Genomic DNA, 22,489 nt, shown 5'->3' on the forward strand with positions numbered 1-22,489 from the left:
TTAAAATATGATTTTAGTATATTTCGGTCATTAAATTAATATATCAGATAATTGTCAATTTTTAATGGAAAATAATATGTGAAACATATAAATAATCAAATGATCATTTTGTAACTTTTAATAGTTGAAAGACTCAACAAAATTACGCTCTATAATTAAAAGATCATTTTATAACTTTTACTAGTCGTATGACTCAATAAAACAGTGTTTAATAATCGAGACCATTTATGTACTTTACCCATTAAAACTCATAAAACTTTTGATGGCAGGTAATCATCTATCTATTAGGTTTCAAATGGTATAGAAACAAAATAATAAATGAATAAAATAAATATATATAACATTATATGATTCACTTAGGGTTAGGGAATTGAATGATTGACATTGACATATATACCTTTTTAGTCGAGTCGGACCACTCATTTCTATTATCAATATACAATTAAGTGTCCAACTAGCATATTATACTGTTACGATCGACAGGTGAAAATGTGAATAAGAGAGGATGGAGGTAGGTTTCATGAATTTATTTAAATTTTAATCGATGATATTTAATTTAAATTTCAGTGTAATTCTATCTATATATGTTATTTGAAAATTAAGTTTATTAATAGATATTGTAATAGGTGATAAATTTTATTATATTATTAACAATTTATATTATTTTTACATAATATATATATATATATATATATTGAATAGTTTGAAATAATTATAAGATAATATTTGTTCAGAACTTTCTTAATCAATTAATAACACACCTTGCAGACATAAATTTTCGAATTTATGATTTCTATGAAGAAATAACTTATCTTTTACTACTAAAATCACTTTACGAATTCTTGTATAATATAATATGTATTGTTTTAAATATTTTATTAATTTTGTTAAATGGTGTCTATTGTGATAGATATAGATTTTATACGCGGGAAGTAAGGAGTATGCCTAGAGATGGTCATGGGATTCGAACTCGATGGGTTACAACCGGTCGGGTCGGATTTTTTTTAAAAAAAAATCAGGTTCGGGTCGGATTTAGGGTGAAAAGTATTCGACCCGACCCGATCTAAAAAATATATAATTTTACCTTATATATTTAGAAATAATTACCATAATACCTCTCTATATATTTTTTTGAATTAAGTCATTGTTTTTATTCATTGTTTTTATTGAATAAAAATATTTTTTTATTATTTCGGATCGGGTATGATTTTTAAGTTAAATACGGATTGGGTTCGGATCGGGCAAAAACTTGTTTTTGTTGGGTCGGGTCAAGTCTCGGGTGGATGACTTCTTGTTCTCAGATCGAATCGGGTAACAAAAACCGACCCAACTAACCCATTTCATCTCTAAATATACCATTAAGTATGTAATCAGAAAAGAAAAGCAAGTGGGATGGATCCTTTAGGACGGTTGGTCTACGAAAAATACTACCACCTAGCCACCTACTATTTAAAACCAATGCTTAATTATATGATTGATAGTTGAGTTTGATGGGCCATTGAGTTCTGGTTTTGAGTGAGAATCGGGTGTGGATTATTGGTGGCGAGATTTAAACTCAATGATTTTATTTTCGGATTCGGTGTAGTGTTTTTTTATTATTATTAATATAGAATAAATATAAGATAATATCAATTTAAAGATGATTATTAATCACTTGACATTAAATATTCATACTCCTAATATTTATAGTGTTTGGATTTAATATAACTGAATCCAAACAAAATTAATGTTTACGTTTTGTATTATTTTTATTTAGAAATATAGAAAATTAAACTATTTCTAGAAAATCATATTTATTATTGAAATTAACATTTTGTTAACGAAATTATAAATTCATAAATATGAATACATTTTATTTCTAATAGTTGATTAAAAAATTGTGAAATTTTATATTAAAATGAATCTAATCATATTTTTAATTTAAATTAGATTATTGGAACGAGTGAATTTTTTTTAACATTAGAATTAGATCGTAGTTAAATTTTATTAAGATGATCTTTTATCAGATTTAGATAATTCAAGAACTTGATTAAATTCATTGTCACTCTTACTTACATATATATAAAAAAAACAAAATTCTATTTAAATATAATATAATTTGAAAAACTAAAAAAAATTGGTTAGAAAAGAAATTTAACACTATTATTAATTAAAGAAAGAAAGAGAAAATATGGCGTTTTTGGGTCATGGGTTGGCAGAGGAAAGGGGCATTGGTTATGTGAGGGACTGGAGGCGTAATTCTACCCATTTGCAGCCCTTAATACCAACTTAACGGGCATTGGTTATGTGAGGGACCGGAGGCGTAATTCTACTCATTTGCAGCCTTTAATGCCAACTTAACACGGAAACAACTTCTATAAATACTCACACAAATCAAACCCTAAATTTCACAACAAAACTGAAGAGAGAGAAATCAAAGCCTTTTTGCTTTTATAGGTTAAATCCTATGCTCAAAGCCTCAAACCCTTCCGTCTCAATTAAATTCCCGAAACGCTTTCTTTATTTCTTTGTTGAAAGCTGAGAACCCCAGAAAATTCCCTCCCCCTGGATTTTCCCCTTTTTTATTGGAATAGAAAACACTGATCTTTTGGTATTTTTTGTGAATGGTGGAAACAATTTGGAGCTATAGTATTTTGATGCTCTCCCTTTGTAAATCGAGGGCGAGCAAAACCATCCCTGTTTCCGCCGTTTCTGCTTTCGCATTCGGTTCTTGCAAAGAAGGCTGGTACTACCGTTGCCTCGGCCTTGACCCATAAACAACGATCCCACCAATAACCCAGATTTTGTTTTTGTTTTGCTTAACATCCCAGAAAAAAAATTACGAAATAAACGCACTGTTTTCGGTTGTTGGTGAAATATTTATTCATCTTTTTTGGTTTAGATTCTTTTTTTGATTTTGGGTTTTTGATATAAAGTTGGAAAGAATGTTGCTTTACAAGCAGAAGAAGAAACAGGTTCCCAAGGGCAACCGGCTCTTGATTAGCGTCACCGTTATTGGAAGTGCTGGGCCGATCCGTTTTGTTGTTAACGAGGAAGAGCTCGTTGCTGCCGTCATTGATACCGCTTTGAAATCTTATGCTCGTGAGGGTCGCCTCCCTGTTCTCAGATCCAATCTTAATGATTTCCTCCTTTATTGCCCCACTGCTGGATCAGATGGTAAATTTATTCAAATCCAACTTTGATTTCTTGTTAACTCAAGTCAATTTTCACTCCAGAACACGAAATTAATGATTTTGGTGTTTGGATTTTTTTCATTGCAGCACTGAGTCCATGGGAGACGATTGGATCACAAGGTGCACGGAATTTCATGCTATTCAAGAAGCAGATAACTGAGAAAGTGGAAAACGATGCAAAATCAGCTGAATCAATTACTAGGAAATCACCTGGGAATTGGAAGGCATGGTTTAATAAATCCCTCAATCTTAAGATTTCCTCCCATTAAACTAAAACCCAAGTCCATTATCATTGCCGATGGCCTTAGTAGAATGTTGGTTTTATGTTCTTCATCTTGTTTTTCTCATTTAACTGAGAAAAGACCCGCAGGAATAAATTCTACTTGGTTTCCAGTGTTTTTGCATTGCAATAAAGAATGAACATTTACGGTGTTCAATTGATGATTATATTTGTGTTCTTCAGAATTGCCTTTGATATTGCAAGTTGCTTTCCATGATGCTTCTCATTTGCTAGTTGGATATGGCGATTTGCTTAAAAATATGTAGGACACTGTAGTTGGATTTTGAAGCATTCAAACTATGACAATTTACGAATTCTATTTCTGCTTTACCACGTGATCGATGTCATGAGTTGGAGATCAAGAAATCACTTGTAAATGTTGGGATTCGAATCATCAGAATCACTAGTTCTTATCTTTGAATTTTATGAATCGATCAGGCAAATCATTTGGGGACATCAGAATCAAGAACGAACGAAAAAGTTATGTTGGTGTTCGTTTTTGGTCTTTGAAGGTGTTTGTTTCCTGTTCGTTTGACGTCATAAGCATATTTATCAATATGTTCGTTTAATGTTTACCCATATTTGTCTAAATGTTTTTAATATTTACCGGCATGTTTGTTTATATGTTTAAAAAATAAAAAAATTACTATTAATCCTTAAGCTTTTAAAAGAAGTAAAAAAAACGAATAAACATTTATAAATGAGCAAATAATTGAACTTTTATGAACACAAATGAATAAAATATATATATATTTGTTTATGATCATTTATTAAGAAAATGAATAAAAAATATTAATATTTATTTATTTAACTTGATTTATAAATAATTTATTGAACTCGTTTATATTCTTAAGAAGAATCGAGAGAGATAAGGGTCCCCAGCAAGCCGTTGTGCTAATCATGTAGTACACGGTGACTTACGGCCAGCACGGCATTTTCTATCAATTTTGATGTTCCATTGTTCTTTCCTTTTCATTAGAGTCGTTTTCAGCAAAACTTGTGCAGTAGCCAAGGGACCATGGCCTATGGGCTGTGTTGAAGAATGAAGATGCCGACTTACAATAATATCTACTTGTAGGTTTTCTTGGTAAACGTGGAAACATGAAGACCTTTTGAGAATCACTTGAGCTTTCCAGCTAATTATGCTGACCGTTCCAAAACTGACTGGGTTTTCAATTTCGATTTCTCTTCCTTTCATCAAATCTTCTTGAATACCTATCTTTGCAGGTTAAGTAAATATGGGGTTTATAAATGTTTTTAAGATTTAAACATATTTGTTCTGGATTAATATAAGGGTTCATGACTTACACTTGAAGATGCTCAAGTCCTTAATCACTAAATGATTAAAGAATTAGAGCACCTCTTCTTGCTTCAAATATCCCATTTATGATGACAATGCACCTAAAAGCTTGTTTCACGCATTGGACGCATTATCATCCAATGTCATGTACTACCTCATAAAATGCGGCACTCTTTATCTTTCCCATACTATATTATTTTTATAATATGAACATTAACATGCGACCTGTCCTGGAAGTACCTTTTCTATTTTAACCCCCAAGTGAAATTGGTTTGTTGTAGGCCTCTCTCAATACCCTTAATAGAGGTTCATTAATTAGTCCAGTACAATTTCCCAAGGGTCAGGCCAGCCTTTGGTTTTTGAACCCAAACAAATCTCTGAAACCTTAATAAGGTTCGATGTTAGGCTTAAAGCCCAGCAAACAAATACGGTAAAAATCGCGAGATCAATACATGAAATAATAACCCTTATTTTATTACATAGAACATGAATTTAAGTAGTCAAAATGTCAATTTAAACCGCATCATGTACAGTGAAAAAATCAAATCATATTAATAAGCTATACGATGACACATTTTTAGTAATAAATTTAATTTTAACTTTTTATGATGATATTTTTATTTATTAATAATATATGAAATTATATGTCCTCCATCCATAAAATTACAATCTAAAATCTATTCATCGCACACGCACGTGTATAACAACTTACAAGTAAAATATTATCATATTCATGATTGAGATTTTTAAGTTGACTGATTAAACGTGTTGAAAATTATGAGTCAAAGGTCAAATAGGGGAGAGCGACGAGCACTTCAAATTTCACAGTTTTGAAGAACATGACAATACAACTAAAAAGAAAAAACTATAACGTTAATGTAAAGGATAACAAGTCACATGTTAACATGAATGGACCGAAAGAGGACGGGTGCAATAGTCGCCTCATTTATTTGAAAATTTAAAATTATTATATATGTTTTTTTTAAAAATATTTTTATCTCTCTACAAATTTTATAAATTCATTTTTTTAATTTTAAAAAATCTGTTTTTTTAATATAAAATTTTGCACATGTCTCTCTATATTAATTATCATTAGTATAATAAATTGAACTATAACAAGTTTATATCAGTGTAATGTAACGTAAGGTGGTCCAATTCCTAAAAAAAAGCTAATATGAGAAGTGTCATTTCTTTCACTTATCAAGATCTACTAGTCTTCATGATACCATTATAATGCCCTCTCTTGTGTTCACAAATCTTCACCAATCTACCCTTTTTATATATAACCCATTTTTTAAATCAGAATTATAAATAAAATAATAAAAAATTGATATTAATTTTTACTTAACATCAATCAATATATTATATATATATATATATATAAATAATAATAAATAATAGAAATTTGATATTAAAAGAATGATATTTTCCTCAAAAGTTTTGAGTCTGAACAAATGAACCTATAATACGCATATATTGTTATTGATTAAAAACGATTCTAAACATATATTAACTTATATTTATCGTAAATTATCAATATATGCATAGATTAGCTGGCAGCCATCAAAGTTTTCCTGGGTCATGAAAAAGATGAAATGAGTTTGATTTACAAACTGGCAATCACAATCAATTCTCAGTGCAAAAGCAACATAACTCATTGCAGAAAGGGAATTGCAAACCATATAGAGAAAGATCAAAAAGAAGAAGAGAGGTAAATAGCTTTAAGGCAAGACATAATCAGTGAGGACTCGCACTGGGGAAGTGAAAAATGTTTTCCCGAGAAAATTTAAAAGGAAGATGAGAAAGTGAAAGACTTTTTAAATAAAGCTAAAACACATGATTAAGAAGTTGACATTTAAGTGAAGTGGGCATTTCCTTTCACTTTCCTATGTTTGTGCTTTTGCTGACATTTAAAACAGTGATGGGTTCTGTAAATAGTTTGTTTTTCCTCAACAATATGCAAACAGAAATACCCTTAACTAATGCTTTCATTGTTATTGCCAATGTGTTTGATTAAATGCCTGAAAGGAAAGTATATCACAGATTTGGTAATTTTTCAGTGCTGTGCACTTATTGCAGCCAGCAAGCTGGGGATATTTGCAGTCCAATATTTTGTCAACTGTTGAGTTTTCAACTCAGTTTCTGCAATTTTTTTATCTTCACTTATTTCCAGCAAAGCTATATATAACACATTAACCCATTTTTGATTTCACACAGAAAATTACAAAAAAGATTTCCAAGAATAAAAACTTCTAAGAAAAATAAACCTAAACAGAAAAATGATGATAATAAAGGGATGGGTAACGGGAAGCGTCAGCCAGTTCTGCGACCAACATTGACAGATAAAGATAAGGGTTTCGTACAAAGGGACCAGTCTTTGAGTTGACTCGTTAGTCAACTCGTCTGAATTCAGTTGGTAATGGTGGAGGTGAGGAGGAGTAGTTGGCGGCCTTCCAAGCTGAAGTTGTAATGAGTGGGCGTTTATGCCATCCAAGCATCAAACAACCGCTGCTCTCCTCCACGCCGTACCCGTCTCCGCCGGCGAACAGGGCGAGTAACATACCAGCCTGCTTGAACGCGTTGGAACCCAGATGAACCGGTGAAAATCCAGCGGAAACCAATCGGTTTCTCCACTGAGTCGACGACTCGTGCCTCTCGGTTCTATCCACCCCTTCGCAGGCCACCACGTTACAAATCTGTTTCCCCAAATACACCTCCGACATAACCTTGTCCTGACCGCTCGCCGACCCTTCTAACGAATCGAACAGCGTCGAGTAATAATGTAATGACTCAGTGAACCGGTCTAAGAAAACTGGACCGTTATGGTTCGCTTCCTGCTCGACGATGGTAACAATTTCAGGCTTCATTTGCTCAACCACGGAGAAAACTTTGTCGATACCACCGGGCCGAGCCAACAATTTATGTAGCTCAAAAACTGAGTTAACCGCCACGGCTTCAACTTCACTCGGTCTGAGATCAAGCATCGAAGCATCCAAATCGGCTAAAGAATTAGCAACGAACCCACGGTACTCGAACTCAACGTGAATCGTTTCAGCTAACTGAGCCAGCTTCCAACCAACTTCCTGCAAATGATCCGAGTTGTCGTGGCTAGGAGGTCCGATCCCAGTTAACCTAAAAGCTGGCGGACCACCGGCTCTTAAAGCCAAAGCTTGCATCAAAGCAGGCCATTGCATGCCTTGGTTCATTGAAAAATCGATAACATGGACTCTTTTCTTGCCTTCAAAAGCTTCGAGAATAGCTTGATTCGCTGTGAAATGAGCGAACTTTAGATAAGGGCAGGCCTCGTAAAAGTGTATGTGAAGAACATCTGATAAAGAGTGGTCGAGTGGGTTTTGAGGATACAATCTGTAAATCCTTCGAGCTAATGCTTCAGCGAAATACGTCGCCACTTTCCTCATAGCTCCGGCTTGAGAAATAGCTAAGAATCCAATTTGTCTCACCAAAGCTTCGGCGAGATTGAGATTGTTTTGCTGGACACCTTCTGCACATGCCATCAAAGCATGGACAAGCCGGATTCCATTCTCTTGTGAGTCGACAAGGACAACGGGACGAATTGAATCAGTCGGAATTCCATATGAAGCAGGAGGAGGAGGAGAGAAGATATCCGAGTGCGACCCGGATGTGGATTTCAAGCGTTTTTCGGATTTAAAGTTGTTGTGAGTCGAAGTCGACGACGAATCGTGTATTTGGGTTTGAGAGCTTTGAGAATAAATAGCCTTACCAGGAATTGCTTTGAGATCATAATCCGAGCAAGAAGATTCCTCAAAGATTTGTTTCCCACTTTTTTTATGTTTCCGGTTATTGCTCTCGAAATCCAACGTCGTCAAAGTAGACGACTCAGCGGTGCCGAGAAAAGAATCATCTAACGCACCCGTCAACGGCGCCGCCACGGCCGTCGTTCCAGAAGGACCAAAAGGGTCAAAAGTAGGAGGAATAAGTTCAGAAAGCATACTTTCAAGATAAGTCGACATATCTGAAGGATTATAATGAACAGTCTCGAAAGCAAGATGCGAAATCCCATCATCCTGAACACTACACATAATTTCGTCCAACTGCTCGAGCTTCTGAGCCACTTCGACCATGTCCGAAGTCTTAACCTTGTAACCCAGAACCGCCAAATCCTCATCCATTCCGCAGTCTTGTTCGGCGGCTTCTTCCTCCCAAAGCTTCGCCTTTCCGGTCGAGGAACTACCGCAGAGAGAGTATGATGGGTCTGAGTTGGGTTGCAGATGATTGTGGTCTCTCTTCATGGTTGACCTCTCTCTCTCCCCCTCTGTGTATGTGTGTCTTCTGTGAATGGTATCTGTGGATTTGTGTGGCGATTGTCAGAAACCTAAGAGAAAAGATAATGGGTGAAGAATCTGAGCATTGGGGATTGGGGGTTTTGCTTGGTTTTTCACTACTACTTCCACTTCATCATCACATATAAATAAAATAAAATAAAAAACTAAAATAAAAAGGGGTAAAATACATTAGAGTCACTCAACTATGTATTCAAAAATAAATAGGCCACTTTTTTAAAAGGTTCTTGATAAGCTACTCAATTACAATTTATTAGAACTCATTGGAACTCATTGAGCAATCTTAATGGTAAGAGAAAATATTATTCTTCCCCTTAAAAGACCAAGTTCTAGCGGTCGTATCTATAGAGTGTGTACATTGTAATTGGTAAAGAAAGATTTTAAGCAACTATTACGTTATATTACTTTCATATTACAATAATTGTTTAATAATAAATTGTTGATATTTTATGACGAAATATAGTTATCAAATTGTTACTTTAATCCAATGTGTTCACTTAATTATACATTATCACAAAAACGCTACATTGATTGAATTTTAAATATAAAAAATAAATTTATTAAATTATTTTAAATTGAGACCGATTTAATAAAATACATGTATTTTAAAAACTATGAGTATCATTATATCAAATTACATTAAATTAATGTTTCATTTTCTACTGACTGCATGTCGTTTATAATAAAATTTCAAGACTTAAATGTAATATTGTCCTTTAAACTATATACTTTGTATTGAATTGTTCTTTAAAGTATTTTTTTTGAGACATTTTACTCTTTAAAGTTTAAATTGTTATTTTATTCGTCTAAAACAGTTAATTGTGTTAAAAAATATGATGGTAGATTATATATTTAATCACTCAACTATTTTATTGCTTCCATATTGGTCATCCAATTATTTTTTTCTCTCAAAATCATCACTAAATATATGAGAAGGAAAAGAGCCGTGTTTGATATGCAAAACTCCTTGCACCAGAACTCAACGTTAGACCGAGAGTTTGATATGGAGTCCATGACGGTGCACGGTGAGGGGTTTCGGGAATGTCGATACCTATAGACGATATATAGTGAATCGTTTCTTTGAGCTGTAATGCTGAAGTTGTGAAGTGCTCGAGTTTGATGATAGACTCATGATTTGAAACGTATAGATCCCAGAAGAAAGAGGAGATGTAGCATACTACAGCGTACTTTAGTTGAGTGGTTTGTGGCAGAGTGAAGGTGAGACGGGGCTTGTGGCGTAAGAAGTCAATCCGATCTTGCCTTACGGGAGCAACTGGTTGTTTAGTTTCGTCATGTGCAACTAGTGGTGCCTCATAAACCTGGTTAGTGGTTAGCCATGAAAACTCAGTATAGATTTCTCACAATATGTGATTTGCATATTTCTCATAAGAAACACTTGTAAAATCACATTAAGAATTTGTAAGTCGGTGATATTTTGATATACATATGCTTTAAAATAAACTGATACTTCCAAGTTGTTTAAAGAGAACGTTTCTTATTGGGAGGCAATGTGAAATATATATATATATATCAACGATGAAGAGTAAGCTTAATAAACCTCAAACCCCTCATTTTTGCCTCTAAGAAACCTCAATTACACTAATCCAGTTTTGATGATTAAGTAGCCGAATTTCAATGCTTCCTTTATTTCCTTTAACTGACTAAACAATGTTTTCTTTTTTTGAAATGATAAATCTTCTTAGTCACTTCAGTACCAGAAGAATGCAAGTCTAGTAAGACCTCACACCATTATACATATTTAATTTAATAAAGCTAAATCTATATATAAGACTGCAACACATACATATTTTGGCTATTAAGGAAGGAGAGGGACGGTGTCCGAATGAGAGAGGCAAAGGGTGTCTATCGGTATCGACATCTCGAAACTCCTTGCCCTGCACCGTCACGGACTCCAAATCAAACTCTCGGTCGAACGTTGAGTTCTAGTGCAAGGAGTTTTGCATATCAAACATGACTCTCTTATTCCTCACATGTTTAGTGATGACTTTGAGAGAAAAAAATAGTTGAGCGACCAAAAAAGAACCACCAGAATAGTTAAGTAAGTAAATATGTAAATTAGCCTCGTATTTTTTTATGATGTTAATGGTTAAGGGCAAACTAGATAATAATTTAAACTTTAGAGGACAAAATATCCAAAAAAAAATACTTTAGGGGATAAATCAACACAAAGTGTATAGTTTAAGCGGTAATGGTGCATTTAAATCAAATTTTAATCGAGTAACATGTTTATAATTTCTTAAGAGAAAGTGGTTCATTTTATATCAAATATATTATTGAGGGACTTGGAAGCTATTTTACAAAATTTTGAAAGGAATCAGTATTGATTTAAAAAGAAAAAACACTCGTGATGGGCGCGACTACCGATGAACCACATAGGCTAACTACAACAACTACAGCTCAAGCGGATAAGATAAGAAAAATACATTTTTACCCTCATTCTTTTAATTAAAAATATTTTTAAAACGTTGTACAAGTATTGTGGGGCCCTGTTAAAATGTCATCCCCACTTCAATTATTTTCTTTTTACCTTTAATACACAATCTTTTTTCAGAGTTTAATTACATTTTTATTTTACAGTTGAATTTCTGTTTGGTTACTAGGTTTAACCACTCATCTTCCCCCTGTTAAAAGTTACTGCGACCTGTTGCCCTACCCTATCCCCCTATATTATTCATGAGCTCACATTATTTTTTGTGTTATTTAAATGGATAGAATATAAATTTTTATTTAATATTTAGATATCCGATGATTTTGTATGAATTAAGCCACGGGTTAAGGAAATGTTGTTATTTTATAGGTATTAGGTTCGAGTATGTTTTCTATAAGGATGTTTGAATATTTTTGTAAAATAATTGAGAATTTTTTGAATAAATACTACCTTGTAATTATCTCAAACTAATAAAAAATATTCGACGATTTTATTAATCTTAATTTCATGGGTAATATACGTATAACGGCCCAACTATCATTTTTATTTAATTTTGATCATTCAATATTATTTGTTTCAAATCATCTCTAACATTATGTTTTAGTTTCATTTTGGCCACCTGTCAATAACAAATTAACAGAACTATTGATGTAACATTTTTAATTTTTTTCAATTATTACGTGGCACTGTCTTATGGTGACACATCAACATCACTATTAAAAAATTAACAGTGATGACCAAATAAAACCAAACGTAATGTTATGTATGAATTTAGGAAAAAAATAAGTGGGTGACCAAAACAGAATAAAAATTATGGTTAGAGTACTAAAGTGTAGTTTACCCTAGTTAGGTTTAAATGTGAGTTAAATTTTATCTTAATTTTTATTATACAACAATAACAAAACCCTATTCCCATATGCAATGAGGTAAGGGGGAGGTAGATTAGTAGGTTGTCCCCAATGTCAGGTTTAGAGCAGCTTTGTGTAAGACCTCCGGCAGTCAAAAAATTAAAAATAAAGATAAATTGCAATGCATGTATAAATAAATAAAATACATAATTGAACAGTCTTCATATGTAGTATTCATATGCGCGACTGTAATGGGAAGTAATCCCTGCAATAAATCCCTGCGTAAAAATCTCTGCATATAGACAGAAACGTAAGACCCTGCTAAATTTAACAAGAGAAAACATGAAGAGAATAATACACAAAAGTCAACGATAGCAAGCTACGAAAAGGAATAAAGTCAAAATGGGTTAAACCTAAAACTAATGCAACACTACTTCGTTACCATAGTTCTAAGCCTTTATAGATTCCAATGACAGAAACGTATAAGAAGTAGAAGTCATGGAAATTACTACAAAGGCATAAAAGAAGGCAGAGATGATACACCATATGGATGTGACCCACACTACTCGGCTACCCTTGTCTTAAGTCTCCATACTTTCCTATCAGAGGTCATGTCATCGGTAAAGGCTAAATCCTTCAAATCATATCTCAATCAGCCCACTTCCGCCTTGGTCGTCCTCTCATTCTGGCACCGTCGACTGTAATCGACTCAACCCTTCTGACCGCATCCGACGGTTGTCGCCTAAGGACATGCTCAAACCACTATAGTCTTCACTCTCTCAATTTTTCGGATACAGGCACCACCCCAAGGACATCCTAATAGCAGAGTTTGGTCATGTCCCACAGATTCCTACCACATGACCATCGAAGCATTCTCATTTATGCAACCTCTATCCTCCTTACATTATCCTTCTTGATTGCCCAACATTATAATTCATACAGCAACGCTGGTCTTATTGTCATTTATAGAATTTTCCTTAAGTTTTAGAGGCACCTTCTTGTCACACAAAACTCCAGTAGAAGCCCTCCACTTTAGTCATCCCGCCTTTATATGGTGTGTAACGTCATCATCTACACCCCTATCTTTATGTATCATAGACCTTAGGTACTTGAAACAATCCTTTGAGGGGAGAATGTGTCATTCTATGCATACTTCTACATCTACACCCACATTTTTATTATATTAGTATTTTATAAATGTTTTAAAGTTTACCTATATTTCTCCTTTTTCTTTATGTTTTTTTTCAACCCTTGAAATCGGAACTAATTTATGGTTATTAATTACAATTTACAGCTTAGGACCATTTTTTTAAAGTGCTACTATTAGGATAAGGTTAAGAAAATAAATTATTGTAGAGTTGACATTTTAAGAAGCATATTCATTTGGGCTGGGGGCTATTTTATGTCTTTATGGTTGAAGTATAATTTTTTTTAGTATTAAAAAATCATTCTTAATTTTAATATATTTATTAGATGTTATTTATATTATTTGTTGGTTAACTATTTCTACATCATTTAAAAAATTAAAGAATATAATTGTTAAATTTTGATGATGTATTATAATCCTATTTACTAATAATACATAAATTATACATAATTAATACATTAAATATAAAATCACCAATAATCATTTGATCTGGTCGGATAAGATACTAGATCCATTAAGTTATGTTATGGGTTTTAATCATGATGTTTGCGGATTGAACAAATTATATTGAAAGTATCTCCCTTGTCTCTGAAGTTCCTGATTTTGATTAATCGATTAATAAATTAAATATATGTGAATATATAAAAACAAGAATAAATATAAATCTGTTAATGTTACCCTTTTTATTGAATTCAGTTTTGTTTTTAAGGGATTTTGTTAATTATGACATTGAAAAATGAAAAATACATGTTAAAATCAAATACCTTGTTTTAAGTAAAATTAACAAGGCATGCAATAGACTATTATGTCCATCTTTGTGTGGCTGAAATGAAGGGTATAAATCACATTTCACAATTTCGCGCCATGTCATTATTAGGCTTCAAAACTCAGAAATTCTAACCTCACTCGAATTCATGTTTTTTTTTAAAATAATATCATATCAATATTATTCACTCAAAATTAAAGAAAAATGGATAAAGTACATATTGAGTCACTTAATTATTAATTTGTTTACAAAAATGTCATCTTTTATAAAAATTAAAATTTAATCACTTAAATTAAACATTGTTACAAACATGTCGTTTTGTTGTTGAAATTAAAAAACAAAACGTGTAATGTGCCTAGTATAATAATGGATGCACTTTTCAAAACTTATACATTTTATCAATTTGATTCTAAATCCAACCGATTTAATAAAATTAATCTTTCATATTTAATTTTAATTTTTTTTATAATTTACTCCAGTTTTACTATACTATCAAACCAAGCAAGTTCATCGAATCAAAGTAACAATTGAACAATTGCTTTCCACTCCACTATGAAGCATCAATAAGTTACTATATAAAAATATAATATTTTTAAGAGAAAAACATAGATTAAATTAATGGTAATTTTAATTATAAAATATTAAAATTGTTGAATTATTTTTAATTAGGACTAAATTGATAAAGTATAAATATTATAGACTAAAATTATTATTATAACGACATTCATAATTATTCAATTTAATATTTAACCATTAGTGATTTATTTATAATATTTTTTTGATTGAATAACTAAATTATAATATTTTTAAAAAATGACTCAATTGAAAAATACTTAATAATTGAGTGACCTTATATGGATTTTACCCAAAAAAATTGAAAGTGCAGCCATATCTTAAACAACAGTGGGCACGAGGAAGGAACATCTGTATTCCATCCTACTTTGTGTGTCAGTAGTACACTGTAGCGAGGTCACGCGGAAATGGTTGGTCAGCAAGAAATTCAGGATTAAGTCAGCCCGGGCTGATCAATGGCTGATCTTTTGCTCAATGGTTAATTTCGTTGACCTCTTATTCCAAACCCAGGTTTCCATGTCGATTCATATGAAGTAATCATGCAGCTGCCGTGCCACCAATTAAATAATTTTTTATAACATAAAAATGGTTAATATAGGGGTGGTTATAGGTCGATTTGCGTTGGATTTTTGGTTCACTCGATCTAATTCGATAATAACGACTCCTCCACACGAAATATGATCATATCCGACCGACTCGATATTTTAAAATAAAATTCGAACCTGATCGGACCAGAAAAAATTTTAAAAAAATATTTGTATCTAATAAAAACGTGATTTAATTGAAAAAAATATATAGAGAAACATTATTGTAATTATTTCAAAATATATAAAGTAAAATTATAATTTTTCGAATCGGATATTATTCACCTTAAACTCGAATACAACCAACCCGAACACCAATTTTAAAAAATCAGAGCGACCCGATACAAACACAAATATTTATATATAAAAAAAACCACAACACAATCGGGTAGAGTCGGGTCAGACCCGTCGAGTTCGGTTCCATCCCTAGGTTCATGCATGACTGCCGCAACGTGGGTGGGGAATATGCTGCCAACTTGCTTTACCTGACATCAATTAATAAAAAATATCCCTTTTTATGTTATTTATTTTAGTGGTAAATTTTAAAGTTTCGGTATTAATTTAAATAATAATTATTAAATCTGTTAATTTAATTTAAATTAAATAATTAATTATTTACCACATCTTATAGAGTTGAAGGGGCACTAATTTTACACTGGAAATAAAAAGATAGATTTAAAAGTTTAAAAATGTTGGAACTCTGACATAATTTAAATTTAAAGATTAAATAATTACACGAACTAATGACATAATTTCATCAGTAAATTATCACCAAATACTCATCCAGTTAAATAATATTTTTGTGTATTTACTTATAAATTAATAACTAAAATATTAATTACATCTGAATTTTTAAACACGTGGCATTTAAATAGATTACCTATGACCATTTTTTTGCGATGAAGTTTCAATTAAATTGATAATAAAAAGAAAATTATTAGTAAATTAATTTGAGAAAAATATTAAAAACGGCGTCAACCGACTCATAGGTTGACATGAATAATCAAATGTCAGTTTAATGCCTACCCTAATGAGGGAGACTACTCGACAAAGACGGCCCCGCCGTCACCGTCAACGGCCAAACACTCCCCGTCTTCGAACCCCCGTTTTAGTTAACGGGAAGAGGAAAGAGGTGTACCAATCTCTGTCCTGGTCTTAACGCCGTTAGATAGGTAGCCCCATTTATTTATTTCCGTTCACAGCTCTGAAATCTGAAATACTGTAATTTTTCAGAGGAAAGACAAGGGGGTTCTGTGAAGGTAACACTGACAGTAGAACGACACGACGTGGTTCTTACACGTGTGAAAACAATACGTTTTGATGGGAATCAGTGTTTGGTAAATTCCTGATTTGTGGGTCCCACACACCATGTGATTCTTACACGTGTTAAGATTCCCGTCCAGTGTGGGGTCCATCAACTGGCCCCTACTTGGCGGTGGAGGGAGGCCGTTCAGATATTGTCATGTAGTAAGTTTTTTAATTTTGTGGTTACGATGTGTAAATCATAATTTAGAGTTTTTTATGGAAACTATTCTTAATTTAACGTTGGTGATATTCTACAATCTTATTTCATTCTTGTCCCGTTATATATGGGAATAAGGATCAATTAATTATTATATTTTCCGTTTTAACTTTATATTAGTAAGGGGAATTCATGTTTTTAGCCAACCTATAGGCGCTACGTTTCCACTAACTTTACTTAATCTTAATCATTTCTTCGAATGCGGTTAAGTAGTAATAATTTTTAATAGTATTAATGTTTATGAGATAATATTTGTTTAAAGAATAATATCATTTTACTATTAAAATTATTTAACGAGTTTTATTAAGTAATGATTAATAGCATTATTTTTTATATAAATTAATAACATTATTAAGAGAATAAATGTCACGACGATTAAATATGATTTATTTTTTTAGTTTAAAGAGTTGTAATTGATGATAATAATATAATATGACTTTTAATTAATGTAGAAAATCGTCATTTTGCTAGAAAAGATGGTTGGTTTTAGATTCAACTCTCTATTCTTTTGATCTTGATCAAAGTATTTTGTAGTAACTCTTCGTATGTGTCATACATCAAATTATGATATTTTTTTATAGGTTGATAAGGTAAGTAGACTCATATGTATTCATGTATATTTGACTTTGTCATTGAAATTCTTTTTGATGTTTCTTAAATAAAGTGTCGTGTTTGAATTTTACAAATGCAAAATATAATACTATAAAAAGTTTTATTCGATTCGGCTTTTAATGTAATTCGAATCCAATTTGAGTTATGAATTAAAGAAATGATGGCCCAAACAAGAGTATGGCCCTCCAAACGTAGTTAAGCAAATCCAAGCCACGGAGCTGAAGATAGAGGTTAAGGTTCATGTTGGGCTTAATCTTTAGCTTTTATTTTATTTTTGCAGTGTAGGCTGTAGCGTGTTTTTTTAAATACTATGATGATTATAAAATAATATATGTTTATAATTTTTACTTTCTTAACCTAGGTCATTAGGTTCATGCAGGCTGTAAAGTTCTTAGTAAAAACCAACATGAAAATAGTCAGTTCCTCTATTTCTGTTCAAATTATTTTTTAACATTTGATAACGTACACATATAATGCAAACACTGATGTTCGAACCTATAATTAATATCATATGCTTGTAGTTTAATATATTAACTAATTAAAAGATGTCACAACTGGATTTATGCTCATTTCTAGCAGGACATGCAGGATAGCAAACATCTTATAGTATATATATTTTTTGCAGTGACAGTATAATTGGCATGACTAAAGTTGTTTTATTAATGGTACTATCTATTGAATGAGTCGAAAGATTCTCTAATTTTTTTTTGAAAGGATTTTGTGAATTAGCAATTGTTGGATAGTGGATTAAAGTTTGAAGCTGTTCATATATTATTTTAGTTCTAGAATTTTATTTCTAAAATTATATATATATATATATATATATTTATTGACTGCATATTTTGGTAAGTTACCTTATAAAAGAAAATATTATTTTATAAGTCACGAAAGGAGAACTTTTATCAACCGATATTTTTGTCCGTTAATCTCTAATCGTCTGTCTCCTCCGTCTGCAATGCATGCCTAAAATCAGCAAGAGGAATTACGCATTTTGCGTTGCTTAATTCCTGATAATCCATTCCAATTATCCATTTCTTTCCTTATTTATATATTTACCGTTACTCCATTTTCCTCTATCACTTCCCCCTCCCTCCCAAAACTTTTTCCAACAATGGAGTCAGTCGATCTTAATGAAACGACCAACGTCACCGGTAACGAAAACCACGTTGACCACGGCTGGCAGAAGGTGTCATACCCCAAACGCCAACGCAAGACCAAGAACAAGCCTAACGCCGATAACGGAGCTCCACCAGATGGAACGTCCAGCGTTTTCCGTTCCGTCGAGCAACAGGCCGAGGAAAGTCGCCTTCGGATCCTTGAAGTGCAAAGAGCTTACGGTGCTTCTGTTGTTGTCGTTGAGGACAACGCGAAAGCTAAGCAGAAAAAATCGGGCCTTGACGATTCCGACATGGACAGTGACCAGGATGGCGTTACGTCTGACGGGAAGCCGGCTGATGAGGGAAAGAAGGTGAAGCAAAAGAAGACGAAGAATCCCAAGGTTACCGTTGCAGAGGCCTCCGCGAAGATCGACGCCAATGATCTCTCCGTTTATCTTGCGGTAAGTGTCGAAAGGTGATAAATTTATGTCTTTTTGTTGGATAATCGATTGATGATAATCTGATATAAGTTTCTTCATTTGTTTGTGGAATTAGGAATTGAGTAGCGAACAGGAAGAAATTCAAATGCAAAAGTTTGCGGATTTCTATGGCAAAGCATTCCAGCAAGTGGTAGCGGGGCAGTTTCCTTGGTTGAAGATATTCAGGGAGAGCACAGTCGTCAAGCTTGCTGATGTGAGTTTCTTTATAATTATAGATTTTATCACAATTGCAATATGTTCATTATGTTAGCTTAATTGTTGCAGGAAGGAGATTTTGATGCATTATGTTCTTGCATGTCTGAGTTCATGGAGAACTTTTACCAATTCCTGATTTGTTGTTTGATTGCATTAACGAGCTATCATACATGGTTTTATCATCTAGGCTTTTGCGCGTGTAAATATGTGTCTTCGAAAAGCACTGTGCACGTTTATTCTTTGTGATATCTTCGCTGTTGTTTTCACGTTTAGCTATTTTCTTCCCCTGACCGAAGTTGCTAATTTGTACATTAACAGATACCACTTTCTCATATCTCTGATGTTGTACATAAGATCTCTGTTGATTGGATTAGCCAACAATCCCTTGAGGCACTTGGTTTCTTCGTATTATGGTCTGTAGACATCATTCTTGAGGACTCGGCTGCCCAACAAACAAGTGCTAAGGGCTCCAATAAAGGTGTGCAACAGACATCAGCAAAGTCCAAGGTAAAATATACCGGCAGTTTTACCGTCGAATCGGTTATTTTTGTTGCTGTTCATCTGTTATTTTGTTGTCGGTTGCTTTTAATGTATCATATGGGGTTTTGATGTAGACACATGTTTTGCAGGTCGGTATATTTGTGGCATTAGCAATGGTATTGCGGCGTAAACCTGATGCTTTACTTAGTGTGTTGCCAAAGCTGAGAGAACATCCCAAATATCAAGGACAAGATAAGCTCCCCGTTTTTGTATGGATGATAGTTCAGGTCAGTAGATGGAGAGACAATGTAATTCCGTCCGAAATATGAGTTCGAAGGCAGTTTATGAACTCTTACTCTTTCCTGTTTGATATGCATCTTGTTTCATATGTCAACATTGTTCTGTCTAGGCATCCAAAGGAGATCTTCCTGTGGGGCTGTACATGTGGGCACATCACCTCTTGCCTATACTTGGTGGCAAGAACTGTAATCCACAGTCCAGAGATCTAATTTTACAGCTGGTTGAATGGTATTATGGCTTCTATATAGTGTGCTTTATCGAGTTTTAAATCCATAAGCTTTATTGAACTGTTTTCCTTGGTGAAGGATCTTATCTGTCTCAAAGGCTCGCTCGATTTTAGTAAATGCTGCTGTTAGAAAAGGAGAACGTTTGGTTCCACCGTTTTCATTCGAGATAGTAATTCGATCTACCTTCCCTGCTGCATCATCTAGAGTGAAGGTAGCTTAAGAGTTTATTTGCACGAATGCTGTCTCGGTTCTTAGATGTTAAATCATTATAGTTTCTCGGTTCTCGCATTCTTGTAAGTTTTATGTTATTGATGCAGGCGACAGAAAGGTTCGAGGCCATATATCCTACTGTCAAGGAAGTTGCTCTTACTGGTGTTCATGGAAGCAAAGCAATGAGACAAATGTCTTTGCAGATGTTCAACTCTGTTGTCAAAGCAGCTGGAGAAAGTACGTTTTTACGCTCTTCTCCCCCCTCGTCTCGGCTCCATTTCGTCCTCTACTTCGTTGATGTGAATGCTTGAGCTTTAACTTTTATATAAACAGGCTCTCCCGAATTATCGAAAGAAGCCGCTGGAGTAGTCATATGGTGTTTGAACCAGAACCCCGAATGCTATAAGCAGTGGGTGAGCAATCAGCTGTTCTAGTTTTTAGCAAACATTTATCTTCTTTTTGATTGTCAGCATTGGCTTGGTGTGAACAGGACAAGGTTTATTCCGACAACCTAGAATCGAGTGTTCGTATACTTCGAAGGCTTTCCAATGAATGGAAAGAACACTCTGCAAACTTAACTACTCTTGACCCTTTGAGGGAAACCGTCAAGTGTTTTAGGAACAAGGTGCGTACCGTGCTTCAGAAGGGAAACTTTTCAAGTCGTTTAAGACGTGACCTGATTATCCTTTTTTTATATTTGGTGATGTCCAGAATGAGAAAGCAATGACCAGTGAGTCGGATGCCGCGATACGGGCACTATATCAGGATGCAGACAAGTACTGTAAGCATATATCAGGAAAGCTATCGCGAGGCCATGTGTGCCTAAAAGCATTGGCCTTACTGATCGTCGCGGTTGGTGTAGGTGCTGCTGTTGTATCTCCCAACATGGATACTTCGGACTGGAATAAACTGTATGTTTCTATCAGCTCTCAGTTGCCGGTTTAAAGACTTCGCTTTTAGGTACTTTCTTTCCTCAGTTACAAGATCTTCGATCTGGAGTTTCTAGCACGAAAGAAGGGGAAAACAGAAAAAGGAAAACAAAGTGTTTATAGTCTCAGAACACAGGCTCTCGTCTTAAAAAAGCCAAGAAGCCCAAGGATCATGAGGGAAACCTTGCATAATATGAGCAGGGTTTACTGCAATTACATGTATTTTATTATAAGTAATTTATTCTAATGACTTGTATATTGAAATCTTGCATATGAGTTGGTTCGACTAATTTCTTTATTTAATTCTGAAACCACTAGCCTCCTAAATTGTTGTCTCCTGCACCTCTGTCTGGTCGTATCATACATGGCAACCATCTGCACTATTTCTATCGTGCTTAAGTATCGCATTTGCGATGGAATTCAACGATGGAAATCGAACAGAATTGTAATAAGACCTGTCCATAGGTAACTGGAAGTATCTTAAAGCTCATTCTTTCAGTCATGCATCCATAATTATTGGCTGAAGAACACCCTCAAGTTGATACAGAGCCTGTGCAAAAACTTTTGAGGGTGCAAATAGCACGACAAAGATATGCTTTTGAAAATAAAAGGGGGGAAAAAAACAAGAAGCGATGCGATCGAGAAGAGGAGCAACCATGACCAAGTGCTCTCAAGTTGGTTGCATAAAGGTGTTTCCTTTATGTCCTACATCTTCTAAACGAGCCTCAACTCACCATCATTGCAAACCTCCCCCATTTGTGTCTATTTACCTTTTTCTCTCTTCATTAACATTGTACATATGTACTCCTCCTACAATGTCCATGGGTATCCTATAACTTATAACACCTGGTTTTCATAAAGTAATTGCTTTTCATCATTGAATCCAAAGTCCATGCGCCACCCATCTAATGAATCTTATCCCGCCATTGCCATTGCCATTGCCAATCCCCTTGTACCAAAAAACCAATGCCATGA

At 33.7% G+C, this 22,489-nt stretch overlaps 3 protein-coding genes across 4 annotated transcripts; 2 read left to right on the plus strand and 1 right to left on the minus strand.

The window, feature by feature from the left end:
* Positions 1–2,410: 2,410 nt before the first annotated feature.
* Positions 2,411–16,279, plus strand: LOC120118035 (uncharacterized protein At4g22758-like). 2 transcript variants are annotated; one of them, XM_039138184.1, is made up of 3 exons: positions 2,411–3,156; positions 3,261–3,464; positions 16,250–16,279. In XM_039138184.1, exons 1-2 carry the CDS (start codon positions 2,925–2,927, stop codon positions 3,440–3,442), a joined length of 414 nt encoding a protein of 137 aa, XP_038994115.1. In that variant the 5' UTR covers positions 2,411–2,924; the 3' UTR covers positions 3,443–3,464; positions 16,250–16,279. The 2 variants fall into 2 exon arrangements, with proteins under 2 accessions (XP_038994115.1, XP_038994114.1); XM_039138183.1 differs by lacking the exon at positions 16,250–16,279 and having other exon boundaries at positions 3,261–3,566.
* On the minus strand, positions 6,939–9,193 carry LOC120118088 (DELLA protein GAIP-B-like). The gene has a single exon (XM_039138222.1). The coding sequence runs from the start codon at positions 9,022–9,024 to the stop codon at positions 7,144–7,146; it is 1,881 nt and encodes a 626-aa protein (XP_038994153.1). The 5' UTR covers positions 9,025–9,193; the 3' UTR covers positions 6,939–7,143.
* A 2,274-nt stretch (positions 16,280–18,553) lies between the features above and the next one.
* On the plus strand, positions 18,554–21,668 carry LOC120118032. The gene is made up of 10 exons (XM_039138179.1): positions 18,554–19,134; positions 19,229–19,366; positions 19,687–19,875; positions 19,998–20,135; positions 20,258–20,376; positions 20,454–20,586; positions 20,693–20,822; positions 20,919–20,998; positions 21,076–21,210; positions 21,297–21,668. Exons 1-10 carry the CDS (start codon positions 18,688–18,690, stop codon positions 21,528–21,530), a joined length of 1,743 nt encoding a protein of 580 aa, XP_038994110.1. The 5' UTR covers positions 18,554–18,687; the 3' UTR covers positions 21,531–21,668.
* The last annotated feature ends 821 nt before the right edge of the window (positions 21,669–22,489 follow it).

Source organism: Hibiscus syriacus, unplaced genomic scaffold (assembly GCF_006381635.1).
Source record: "Hibiscus syriacus cultivar Baekdansim isolate YM2019G1 unplaced genomic scaffold, ASM638163v2 tig00110325_pilon, whole genome shotgun sequence".
NCBI lineage: Eukaryota > Viridiplantae > Streptophyta > Magnoliopsida > Malvales > Malvaceae > Hibiscus > Hibiscus syriacus.